The 13,656-nt window shown below is 32.6% G+C and overlaps 1 protein-coding gene and 1 long non-coding RNA gene across 2 annotated transcripts in view; one reads left to right on the top strand and one right to left on the bottom strand.

The window, feature by feature from the left end:
* The window catches only part of LOC132908700 (uncharacterized), a 321,053-nt gene that overhangs the window by 7,609 nt on the left and 299,788 nt on the right, over nt 1–13,656 (top strand). The window lies entirely within an intron of this gene.
* Nucleotides 1–13,656, bottom strand: part of LOC132908688 (vesicular acetylcholine transporter-like) — a 208,391-nt gene that overhangs the window by 18,646 nt on the left and 176,089 nt on the right. Inside the window, exons 5-7 of the mRNA XM_060962906.1 lie at nt 8,353–8,525; nt 2,855–3,035; nt 435–609 (exon numbers count right to left, since the gene is read on the bottom strand). Of these exons, the coding sequence (XP_060818889.1) occupies nt 435–609; nt 2,855–3,035; nt 8,353–8,525 (529 nt within the window). The remainder of the gene's footprint in view (nt 1–434; nt 610–2,854; nt 3,036–8,352; nt 8,526–13,656) is intronic.

Below are 13,656 nucleotides of genomic sequence, written 5' to 3'. Positions count from 1 at the left end.
TCGTCTCCTTTCTTCTAACCGTTAGGATCGCCTCTGATAACGTAAAACGACACAAACCGTATTCTTACTGCTTCGCCCTTCGTGCACGCGCGTAAAAGGCTAATCGTTCTTCATCAGTCGAACGCGTAAATGCCATCATGTTCCACGTCTATAGCTTCTGCATTTGTGTACATCGAATAAAATGTGTTCTAAGCGGAAGCTTAAAAAACTAAATTGTGCCTTCGTACGAAGCTTCCGCATGTCGAATTTTCATTTGTTAAACTTCTTTTACTCGGAAATTTCGGTAAGTCGAAAGCTCTATAGCTCGAAAATTTTATTTTTAATTGGATGTTTTAATTCCTGTATTAATATATCAGTGTGACTATTGCAAGGATGTTATATTGGTAAATTAATCGCATAATTATTGTTAGAGAGGAAATTATAAACATACGTACGTCTGAGTAATTCTTCTCTAGCTTTTGCCCAAGCTGGCCTTTTCATCGTTGTGAGGATACCGACTGGCGGAGTTCTAGGATCAGCTTTAGTTGCCATGATCTTTAGAATTTGTTGAACCAATTCGGCTTCAGTTATGCGACCCCGGTCGGAAGCCCTAACAGGCACGCTATAAAACTGTGAAAAAGTACACTCTCTGAATTTATACATATCTATTAATCCGAATATCTTGTTAAATATTGGAGTGATGAGAAAATAACGATTTTGTGAATGTCAAATTAGTTTGCACACTGTGGTGTTATTGCTTTATTCGATTAAATTAATGGAAGAGAAAACACTGTTTGTAGAAAACACTGTAAGTGCCACGATTGAAAAATTCTGATCTTTTGGTGGAAAATGTTTCACATATCAATGAGAATACTGAGGTATACAATTTAAGCGCAATTTTTCTTTCTAAACAGTTGTTAATAATGCCAGAAGATGATGTCACAACGTCGCCTCTACAGAGAAAAATGTGCCAATAAACATTAGTTAATTGTCTCTTGGCTTTTGTCTATGCCATCTATCTAAAAGAATGGAACATTCTTTTTTTACAACTAAGAGGTGGCACATACAGACTTTTCTCCAGATACCATTTTTTTTTTTTTGTGAATTTCGACTACGTCAATGTGTAACATCAATAAGATTTCTTTTCCACCTGAAAAATTTGTTTCTTAGCACTTACAGAGTTTTTTTATCAGAACTTTTCGATGATTCATATTGGAGATTTCGAAAATTAACTTTGAGGGTTGTTTTCAGTCTTTTAACGTGCATGACTGCTGATAAAAATATATGTGTGTAATATGTTGATATCTAGCTTACATCTACGTATATTCTGTAAGATTATACATATATTTTTATTTTTGGCAGCTTCAAGTGTTTCTTTGTCACATTATGTATGTATTTTATATACGTAATATATGAGTGAATAACTTGTGTTCGTCTAATCTTTCAATTCCAGAGCCCGAAATTCAATTTCGGAAAGTGCATTCTTGCACTGTTTATATTTATAATCTTTGAACTGTATCTATAAAATGTTTATCAATGTTTTCATATTTTATAATCATATATGTACATATAAAATATACGAATTATGTATATAGGAAAATTTGAAACAGCGATAAAAGAACTAGTATCGTATTAAGAAGGTAATTCTTTTTCAAATTTGTATTTCTTACAATTTCCAGTTTCAAATGACAAGATCATTTAAAAATTTTGTTTTCTTCTCCAATTCTCAGAGGCAAGTAATTTTAGGTGAGGAAAACGTTGATTGAGAAACTCTTAATTACTGGATCAAATTATATTAGAAAATAGTTATATTATTAATTAATATTATGAAATATTCGTGCACTTACTTAAGCTTGCATAACTTAAAATAAGTAAAGCGTAAATAGGAATCAAATTGCACGTGTATGAGTGGAACAGCTGGCGTGAAACGGTATTTCTGTAAAATAAATATGAAACGAAAAGAAATAAGAATGACAAAGGAGAACAAAAGATCTTCAATTGGATATTATTTGAAAAGATTTGTTTTAATATGTACTGACGTATACAGTATGTCCGCGTTAAATGTATACACGCAATTTTTTACGCAAATGTCTACGCAATTATTTGATACGTAAGTATCAAAAGTACAAAAAGATATTTCAGACAAAAGTTGTGTAGTATCGAAGGAGACTTAATCAAGTGTAATCAGTTTTTCTGTAGAGAGCTCATACGAAAGTGGAATCATATAGCTTTAGATACAATACAGTTTTCAATGGAATAATTTAGTTTTAAATACAATAGTTAAGTCGATACCATACAACTTTTGTCTGAAACGTTATTTCATATTTTTGGTAATTACAGAAATGATATATATGATAGATATATATGATATATACATATATATATATATGTGCATACATATATATATATATATGTATATACTTAAAACGAATACACTGGATGCGTATGTATGGCAGATGAAAATGTTTGGATAGATACATATATAGGTAAATGTAAAAAGTCAATAAATATGTATAAATGTATAAATGTGCATGTATAAATGTAAGATCTGAATATAAAAAGGATCTATAGATATAGAAAAATTCATTGGACGCAAAGCATGCGTATTTGGAAAGACCAGATTTTTAATAAATTTTTACTAATTCCATCTTTACTTGGTCATTAAATATCACGGTATCTTCAAATGTATGTTCGAAATTTAAGTATAAATTCCATCTATTAACATAGCCACGAATCCTATTACCAAAAAAATTGATATAGTGGCGAAAAGACCTAGTAAAAACAATAGAATGTATTTACTCATTACTAAAGGTCCTTAGATCACATCGCTAGAATTTCACGTAAAATGTTTCGTTTCAAGTATTTAGAAATATACCTGATTATGGTGAGCAACGATGATATGATTGCCCGATGTAGTTCTATCAAGAATAACTTGCTCGTCACCGTTTGACCCTGGTCGTCGATATATTCGGTACATTTGGTAATGCTGGGCCATGCACAGAGGTTGCATAGTCTTTCCATCTTTCGACTTCACTTGTTCAATTTCCAAACCGGATCTGCGATAAGAAAATATTGCACTTGTACAATTTTAATAATCTCACTATCGTAGCTATCTATCTTCCTCTTGCAAGAATTTTTGTTCCTGTTTGCTTTATCGTTGACTGAATGAAAGTTCGTATTTTCTTTTTACCAGACAGATACATACAGGGTGCGCCGTTAGAATTCGGACAGAATTCAATTTGTAGTTCCCACCATATTAGAATTCAGATGTTTGTGCTGATTGACTCTGAAGTTAGTTAAATATGTCAATAAGTCTTCTATAACCTCAAAATGACAGAACTCGTTAAGCAAAACCCGGAATACGATAGAAGAGCGGCGATTATAGAAAGTCTTCGCGCCGGGAGAACGCCGGTCGAAATTATAAAATTCTTTAGCTACCCAAGATCGACGGTATACGACATTGCTAAGAGATACGCAGCCTCAGAGTGGTTCGAGAAGGGTTCTCCTTCTCCGGCGAGAAAAGTTCAGGTTAGGGCGACGTCATGCCTCCGCACTTCTTCCAAAAAGGCGAAAGAATCACAAAGGAGGTTTATTTGGAGGTCCTGAAGACAGTAATAAAGCCGTGGATGGAAATTACGGCTTCTGGAAGGCCGTATTTATTTCAACAAGATGGCGCACCTGCTCACACAAGTCATCTTGTTCAAAATTGGCTCTCTGACAATGTGGACATGTTTTGGTCGAAAGATTTCTGGCCTCCTAACAGTCCCGACCTAAACCCATTGGACTATTACGTGTGGGGCGTTATCGAGAGACAAACTAATAAATGCAGGCACCCCAACGTCAACTCCCTACGAGCTGCTATCGAGTCAGAATTCGCGACAATTAAACGCGACCAGTTGAAGTCAGCGTGCTCGCGCTTTAGAGCAAGAATAGAGCAGGTCATAGAGGCAGAGGGTGGTTACATAGAATAAAAGTTCTCAGCAAGGACCCTTTAAATGAGATATAACAACATTTTCATGTGTTTTTGTGTATTGACTTAAATAAACAACTTTCTGCACAAAACTTCTTTTGTCCGGATTCTAACGGCGCACCCTGTATACAGTCAGATATAAACCGAACTTTATATTTCTTTATATTTTGTATAGCTTTATTTAATAATTCATTTAAAATAACTTTATTTAAAAATATTTTATAGTTTTGTATTTATATATTATAGTTTTATATTTCAGTAAAATATTTCAGAAAAAACAATCGAGTTATTTTTCGACGTACGTTCCATTTGTTTCTATATACTTTTGTCAGAGGATCGGTAATTTTTTCATTTCAGTTTCGTAGAAAGTGGAGGGCTGAGTCAGAAGCCAATTGCACGCGAATTACTCTATTTCCTCGTTACTGTTGAAACGTCGTCCTCCTGATCCTCTTTAAGTAATCGCGATCTTGCGGAACCCTAGCTCCTTCTAAATGATGGAAACCACGTTTCCATGACTAATATTAACTTTCGAGCGGATTTCGTCGATTGTTATGCGTCGATCGTGCTCGATCAGTTCCCCAACAGCATCGATGTTTGCTGGCGTTACACTTGTCTCGGGGCGTCACGGACGCGACGTGTTTTGAACGTATCGACGTCCACTGGAAAACGATTTATGTCACGCAAACACTCGGGTTCTTGATAATGTTTCATCCCCAAACTGTAGTCGCGATTTATGCAAAATTTCAGTGAGTTTTGCGCCTCCAACGGCTAAAGCTTAATAGTTATACCTTGTGTGTCGAAAGACGGTACTACTGTCTCGCTCATTGTGTTATCGACCGAAGAAACGATAAACAGAGCGTCACGTGAAGTGATGTTAACATCTTTAAAACACGCCTGTTTGAACTTGTACGCAGTCCCATATGAATAAGCGACATTGTGCAAGTGTGCATTCTATAGATATTAGGTATACAAATGTATAACTCTAATTTTTCAACGAAACCCAAAGTTTACTTGAGAAAAGATACAGAATATTATTCAGTTAAACTATTTGCCGTTGCTTTCTATAATTTTGAGCCATCTATCAGCGAAACGATGAATTATGTCAAATGTGTCTTCAGACGAGATCTGATCTTCAACGATTTATTCCATCTGGTGACTAGTTGAAAAAGTGGGCATGGAATAAAGCGTGTTGCAGTGATCGGAACTGGTAGTCATCCAAAGGAATAACGTCTAGCGAATAAACTGGCTATAGCAGCACGTCTCGTTGACGAGACAAGACTCGTTGCCACGTCTTCTGTCGTAGAAGCAGTGTGATTCAGTGTTGTCGTGCAGCAATTTCACAGGACGTTCTTCTTTGTTCTGAACGTTCCATTCTTCCATAATGAAATTCATTATTAAGGTCATAGAAAATAAAGACAAATACTTTGTTTGTATAGTAATCTAATTTTTTAAATAAACTTCTAGCTCCACTGAAAAATTTTGATTATTCATTTGTATACGTCTAATAATATATGATTAATACGTATACAAAATGAAGTCTAATGCCTTATTGCTGCAATTTCTTCAATGGCCAAAACGAAGAAAAAGAACTGCAGTACTTTTTCTGTAATTTATCGCCATTATGTTTTTCATAATTGGTCGATCATCATCTCCACTATTAAGTGGAGTTCCCCTCCACAACTATAAAAAAATTAAAACTGAAATGTGTAACCTGATCTGAATTCAATTGTCCATAAAACAATGCTAATTACCCATGAGACAATGATGAAACTTCTCTATTTCTGATTGTTTAAAATAAAAAATTTACTAACATATCTGTGAGATTTTTCGTTAAAATGAGACCAAACACGATATAGCTTAAATTAATTGCAGAAAAATAACCTCTCGTTAATTGCATGGTCGTCATCCTACCACGGGGAGGGGGTTTCCCTTAACGCATCGAGAAGTTCGACAACCCGCGGTGGTCGAGTGGTGTAACGTGATCCAATGTCAGATATCGCTGAGACGATGTAAGTAGATACAAATTTAAAAGTGAAACTTTTTTATTTTTGACGCTTTTTAAATTAAACTTTTATTGCCGCATTTGTGAGACTTTTCTGATTAAAATGAGACCAAACACGACATAATTATATTTATTATACACTTACCAATATGTATTTGATTGTCATGTATAGAGTAAGCAAATATGCGTCAAATTATATCGTGTTTGGTGTCGTTTTAATCAGAAAAAGGTAACAAACATGTTGGTAAAAATTTCATTGATCACAAGTCAAAAATAAGAAAGTTTGGTTTTTAGTCGATTAGAAGTCGAGGACTTTTAATGTTTGCCGAGTGCATCGATTCTCCATCCCTGTTTCTTTTTTACTCACGTTGAACGAAAGAAAGTAAGTTAATGTCAATCAGTAAACAAATATGCTCCAAATTATATCGTGTTTGGCTTTGTTTAATCAGAAAAATCTCGCAATTACATCGGTTATAAATTTATTCAACAAAAATTGAAAATAAAAAAGTTCCGTTGTTACATTAACATTGTCCAACCGATATGTTTCTTTTCGTCAGTCGACCCTCGCACTACTTCCTTTTATTATTTTATTATACAGTCATCATTATTATATAATTATCACAATTATTATCGTTATACAATCGAGTTCTGTACATCGATAATTCATCGCCGAGGAAATTCGATTTTCGACCAATTATGAAGAAAAATACTGTTTCTTTTAAAGCAGCAATACGATTCACTGTCAGTCTTCGTACGTCTCGGCGAATTTGCGTTAGTTGCCGAAAAGAAAGAGGCACTCGCAGTCGGTGGTTCCTTCCCGTCCGGATACAGGATACCGAGGGCTTTGAGGCTTTCTATGCAGAAGTATCCTTTGCGTTTCGCTCGCTTCTCTACGAGTCTCTCTTTATGGCCGCGTTCTATGGATCCTACAAGCCGGATTTCCTCGCAGACGTTCTGCTCCCTCGCTAAATTGATTTTGCTGCGGCTTCTTTTTGTCCTCCGCTCGAATCACCGTCTCAAATGACGAAGCTCTTCCTTCGAGTGCGAACCGAGTTTCTTCCATGTGCGTTCGCCTTCTTCCACCTCGGCTGTAATCCTCGCGTCGGCGACTAGCTTATCGTTAGTTAGCCTCTTGTAAGATGGTTCGAACCGTATCCGGGACAAAGGTGTTTTTTTTAAAAAACTCCTAACTTTCGAATCTCCTCCCCCAGTCGTTCCATCTCCATTTTTCTTTCTGTTTGCTTTCCTTTTTCCTCCACGCTCTGACTTTTATACTTAAGAAAAATGTGAGTCATAAGAAAAGGCGACCATTCTTCTTTGATTTATTCAAGCATTACGTTATTCATAACATTATCCATATTCATAAATTATGACGACTGATAATGCTACGCTACTTATTTACGAATCTTCTTTCCCATTTGTTATTCTTACCTTTTTAATTTATTTTAATGTACACATTTGATATATCAAGTTTTGTACAGAATGTGTGTAAATTATAAACGTGGTTTTTGCAATTAACGCGCGTAGTATTACGATATGTATATTTTTCATGTATACGTACATACGGTACCGGACGAAAGTAGTCATCTTTGAACATCGTTGAAGATAGAATAACTTTTTTCAAGCGTAATTTTTTTCAAATTGCACGAGACGACTTGAGCTTTCGCGAGAAGTTAGAGGCATTAGTTATTAAATGACGCGTAAAAAGAGTTTTTAGAAAAATGCAATTGGTCGATATGGCGAAGAAAAAAGTAAAAGATTTTTATAACTTTCTTATCTGGGCATTTAATGAAAATTTAAACAGCTGATTTTGAGGAGTTATGTCAGCTATATGCACGGTGAAAATGTCGTCGAAATCGATCGATGCATAAACAACTGGCAACGAAAGATGGGCAAAAATGTAGATTTATTGTTTTAATCTATATTTTTATTTTTATTAAATGTTATTTTCATCATCTTTAACTGTTTGTAACCCATAGAAACTTTAAGCGATGCCCACGAAATTTTCAGTGCGTATACAGCTGACATAACTCTTTAAAATGTGTTATTTAAATTTTCAATTTAATTACATAAAAAAGTTACAAATAGTATCTTTCGTTCTTTTCTTCGCGATTCCAACTGATCGTAACTTTTTCAAAATTGTTTGCCCAATTTGAAAAAAGTTATTCGGTTTTCAAAAGTGTAAGAATACTTTTGTCCGGCACTGTATACAAAAGCTGCGAAGTTTACAATATGGAATTGAAATTGTAATTTTCTCTTATCGAAATTGTCTAAAACGTGTTTCCATAGGTACGTTCGATTTCTTTGAAGAGATCACTCTACCCGCAACACTTCCTTAATCAGGTTCATATTTATAATTTGTGAATTCCATCATTAAGTATTACGAAGAGGCTATTCTTACCTATCTAATACTTCTTGATAGTTTAGCAGCTCTGTTAAAAACCTGGCGAGGAACACTGCAGCTTCTTTCTGGTTACTGAATGTTTTGGGCCTTGCCGCAAGGCCAGGGTTACTATTAATTGGTAAAGCCAGAGGCACAGACAGGTACATGTCATTTAACCACCAATCGGTTGCCTGTTAACAGATAAGAGAAGAATTTTTTTTACTTGGATTTATTATCATTCACTTTTTTCCCTATATAGGTATTTATTATATTTTACTTTGTCACTTTATTTACTCTATTTATTTCATTTACTTTTATTATTTCACTATATAGGATGTTGTTTCTAGTTTTTATAGTTTCCAAAAACATACTTAGATTGAAACATGTTGTGTGTAATAATATATACAAAATATCATTTTACACAATATGCTAAAACGTATAAATAATTTCACGTAAGATATTATTTCGACATCTAATTGAATATTTATAGAAATTTAGTAAACGAAACAAATATACGTATCTGCCGTTCTACGTTTTCACTTGTATTCATAAAAATGTAAATTTGCATAATAATATAATAGCATTGACTTTACCGATTAATAATTAACAATATGCGACTATACGTTTTAATGGAACAAACGCGTATTATTATTTAATTGTGTTTATTAACGTTAACATATAACAAATTTGTCATTTTGCTATACAAAAGTAATTTTATGTTTCATGTTTTATTTACATATATTTTGTATAGAATACGAATAACTTTTTTTGTAAGTTTTTTTAATCACATTTGTGATATAATGGCGCCGATAATTAATTACGTGCAAACGAGGTGAAAACGAAAGTGTCTCGCTCGAACGAGAATCCATTGTTTAATCCGGATTTAATGACGCGTCACCGGAATTCTCGTTGAACTTTTAAAAAAGCGTCACAGCTGACAAATTCTGCCAACAGGGATTATCTTTAAATTTCCTTCATTATTCCCGAGCTAATATTTGGCGTTAAAAACATATTTATTATTTATAAATATATACATAATCCTAAAATTATTGTTCAGCAAAACCATGAGACATTGTTATTTAAATTCTAATATTCTAAGTAAGTATAATGCATATAGTAAATTATGATTTAAAAATACCAAATAATTTACAACAATTTTCAAAATACATATATATGGTGCTGTGAATAATTTTAATCTCACACACATCTTCTGCATTATTTCTTCAATATTTTCAAGAAACTACTGATCATGTCTGGATATGTTGAGTGAAGTTGTTTTTGTAAAAGGTAAATTGAACGCTACAGGATATTAGGAGATGTTACATGGTGAATTATTACCTTACATAACTGAAATAGAAGACAAAAAAACATTTTTTTTAACGAGACAATGCTTCTATTCATACAGCCGCCACTATAAAAAAGGTGGTTTCATGATTTTGGCCAGCAGTGGATTCTGATCTGAACCCGATCGAGAACCCTATCGTTTCATTTTGAAATGCAAGTACATTTTCGAATAGGATTCTGGGTTATGACGATGAAGCTTGAAACTTATATGCAATGTTCATTGATTAGTTTCAGGATTTACACGTTATATGTAATAGACTGGGTTTTCTTTGGAAATGCTTATAGATAGTACGGTTTCGAGCACGCTTATACATTTTTCTTTTTTTTTAATTTTATTTTGGTTTTTTACAACTTGTCCTTATGGACATTTGGCAAAGTGTTATATTTTATTGGTGAAAAAAAAAAAAAAAAAAAATAAATATAGCACATGGGTGGCTACTCCCAGCGGAGTGCCAGCTTCGTTTTTTCTAAGTTATATCTTTTATGCTTATACATATGTATATAAAAGGTGATTGGTGTCTTTATAGTTACATTATAGTTACGTTACGGTTATGTTACAGTGTCATTACGAGACGAAAAGCAATGAATTTGAAATAAGAGCGATGGAAAGCAAAGCTAAAAACATTCTGTCTGCCGAAGTTGATATAAATATACTTGCATTGTGCTACAGTAAAAAAGTTAGTCTCTGTATAATGGTCCATTTTTGCCAATGTTAACTGCAGAGACCATAAGTGTTCTTCGACGACGAATACTGTGATTTTTATGACTTCTTGAAATTTTGTGCGAAGTCGAATAAAAAGATGACAATTCTACAGAAGGATAAATAGGAAAGGTATAACAAGAGTTTAGAGGATTGTAATATTCACCAAAAGTTCTAGTTTCCATTTCAATGTAGAAAATATTATGCAGTTAAGGTACGAATTGTATCACTTTGATTTCTTTATTTTCTCGAAATTGTAAAACTAAAATTGATCGGAGAACATAAATTATTAGGATATGTTCTGTAAAAAAAAAAAAAAAAATAGCTACAGACAATTGAACAATAAATTAAAGTTAGTAGCCGATGTAAAATGACTATTGTAATGAAAAGATAAGTATGTATGTATTTCCCTATCGGAAAACTCGAATGTTGAAACAATCATATCGCTCTATTAATGCAGACAACGTAATAATATACGTATCATGCATGTATAATTTAATATGCATATTATGTTGCACGCGTATACATACGTGCATGAATTGGCGCTATGACAGAAGGAGTAAATTACTATTGTTCGTAGGAGTATGAAGGGTTAATTAACTTGGAGCTGAAATGCAATTAATTCCTTAGACGTTATAATCACATCCTATTTAACTGAATTATGAATTGCTTGATTAATACACTTATTAACAAACTTTAAATATTTGAAGAGTGCTTGTACAAAGCACTGTAAGGGCCAAGATTGGCAAATTTTGATATTTTATTAGAAAATGTTCTACATAACGATGAAAATCTGTAGTATGAAATTTAACTGCAATTTTCCTTTCTAAATAGTTATTGATAATATGACTACAGAGAAAAATATAAGCGACAACAAACGTTAGTTAATTGTTTTTTGACTTCTGTCTATACTATATATATATCTAAATGAATGAAACATTGTGTTTTCTTCACAGCTTTTCTATATTTTTGTTTTTCATGAATTTGGACTACGTTAATGCATAAGTTTTCTTTTTCTCCTGAAAAATTTGTTTCTTGGCACTTGCAGTGTTTTCTACAAACACTTTTCATTTATGTATTTATGGAAAATTTTCATATACTGATTGTATATAACATTTAGAAATATACAAAATGTTTAAAGTTACTTGTTGCAAGTTATAATATGTAGAGGGTGAAATAAATGTCTACGTAAGTTCTACTTTTTCAGATGTGTTCGTAAAAATATTGCGAATTTCTATAAGTTACTGCAACTTATTTATCAACCTAGAGACCGGATTTCAAATCTGTCGTAGAGAATAATTTCTTCCTCTCACCAAGAATAAGATGTGATAGCTTTATGTGGTAGCTTTGTTCGTATAAAACTTCGCAAGTCAAAATAATGAAACCATATCGTATAGTTTGTGTTAATAAGAAAATATTGGACGCTGCTACAATTTTGTTGCATTACTTTCGACTGAAAGAAATTCGTACGCGGTATTATTTTCCTCTTCCGATATAATTTATTTCTGAGTTAAATTCCGCTTTGCCGTATTCAGCTCCTTTAATCGCCTTACTCACGATAAACGCAAAATTAGAATCCAGAGCAATGCTTTTACAAATACATTTCTGTCGCTGTGTCATGTACAAAAAAGTATAGAAGTAATATTTCTTCATCTAAATTTTCTGTACCCTCCATCGTGGATTTTCATATTATGCTAGCGAAGAGCATTATGCGAGCGACAGAAATAAAGAAAAAGAATCTCATAAGACAGAGTGAATAATGAGTTTAAATGATTCATATTTGAAGACTTGTTGTAGACAATACTGTATGTGCCAAATATCATATCTTTTAGCAGAGGGAAAAAACTCTGGCTTAAAATTATTTTCGGAGTTTGATTATTATAATATTATTATAATATTAATATTATATATAATATATATATTATATTATATATAATAACTATTAATATTATAATAATAATATAATATTATTATAATAATTACATATATATTATAATAATGCAAATGCATTATGAAATTTTCTATTTTTTACACTAATATATTCATCAGAAAAAGAATTGTATTTATATTTAGAAAAGCCTGAACGTGCCATTTATTTAAATTCGCAAGTACTGAATCCTCTTTGATTCCAAATAATTCGTATAAAGACAAAAGATATATTTTTTCAAGATGTTCTTTTATCTTTATCACAAAAGTATATTTTATAATGTTTCGCCTAAGAATTGTTATAAAATTGATGATATTTAGTGTTAACTTACATTTCTTTTTACAAAGGCGATGTTGGATGTACCGTACCAGTTTTTAACACTGTTATTAATTATTTATAGATAGAAATTGTTTTTAAATTCTCCATTACAGTGTTGCCATTAACATATAGGATATTATACGATAAGAAAATAATACCTTTTAATCTTTACATTTACAGAGCTCTCTACAAGAAATCTTCATTTCTGCATTACTAGTTTTATCTTGTACGATAAGGAGAATTTTACGTATGGCGTGATAGTTATTTCTATACAGCACGGAGAAGGTGCCTGTATAACGCGGAATTCGTATAACGGAACGTATCTCTCTCGTCACAGGGATCTTCGCTACATGTGAATCACGATTAATTTGATTACGATGATTCCCAATCACGGTGATTCTTCGCTATGATTTGTGATTTTTCGTGATCGCTTCTGATTGGTGAAGATCTTGTTCTTCACACGCATCAGATAACCCGTGTATTTTATATTAATTGTAGCAAATGAATGTTATGATTTTGGAATCGCAAGGAAGAATTAATATTTTACTCTTTAAGATATTGAAGTAATATAGCTAAAGAAAAGAATGTTGAATTACTTTTCATTTTTAACATTGAATGAAGTAAATTTACGTTAGAAAACGAAAACGTGACGTAATTCTAAATTAACGTTATATGTAAATCTTTTTATGCAGGCTATATTGATGTATTTTATAAGAAGTAATTCAACCAAGATCGAGAATTAACGATCATAGTAAGCAAATTGACTCAAGATAAAAAAGTCACGATTTCAGTCGTGAACGAAATTAGATCATAATTCTACGATCAGCGTGATTTTTCACGCCATTTCTAGACGTACAGATAAAGATCTCTAATAATTCCATGTACAGGCTGCCCCACGTAACTGTCGTCACGATTTCTCTGGCACTTCCGGTAATCTGACAAAAAAATGTTTCAAACAAAAGTTATTCAGTTTTAAGTCAGTAACACATTGCAATGAAAAAATTCTCAAAAAGTATTTTTTCGATAAAAAATC

This window comes from Bombus pascuorum, chromosome 7 (genome assembly GCF_905332965.1).
Source record: "Bombus pascuorum chromosome 7, iyBomPasc1.1, whole genome shotgun sequence".
Lineage (NCBI taxonomy): Eukaryota > Metazoa > Arthropoda > Insecta > Hymenoptera > Apidae > Bombus > Bombus pascuorum.
This window is presented reverse-complemented; position numbering and strand designations above follow the sequence as displayed.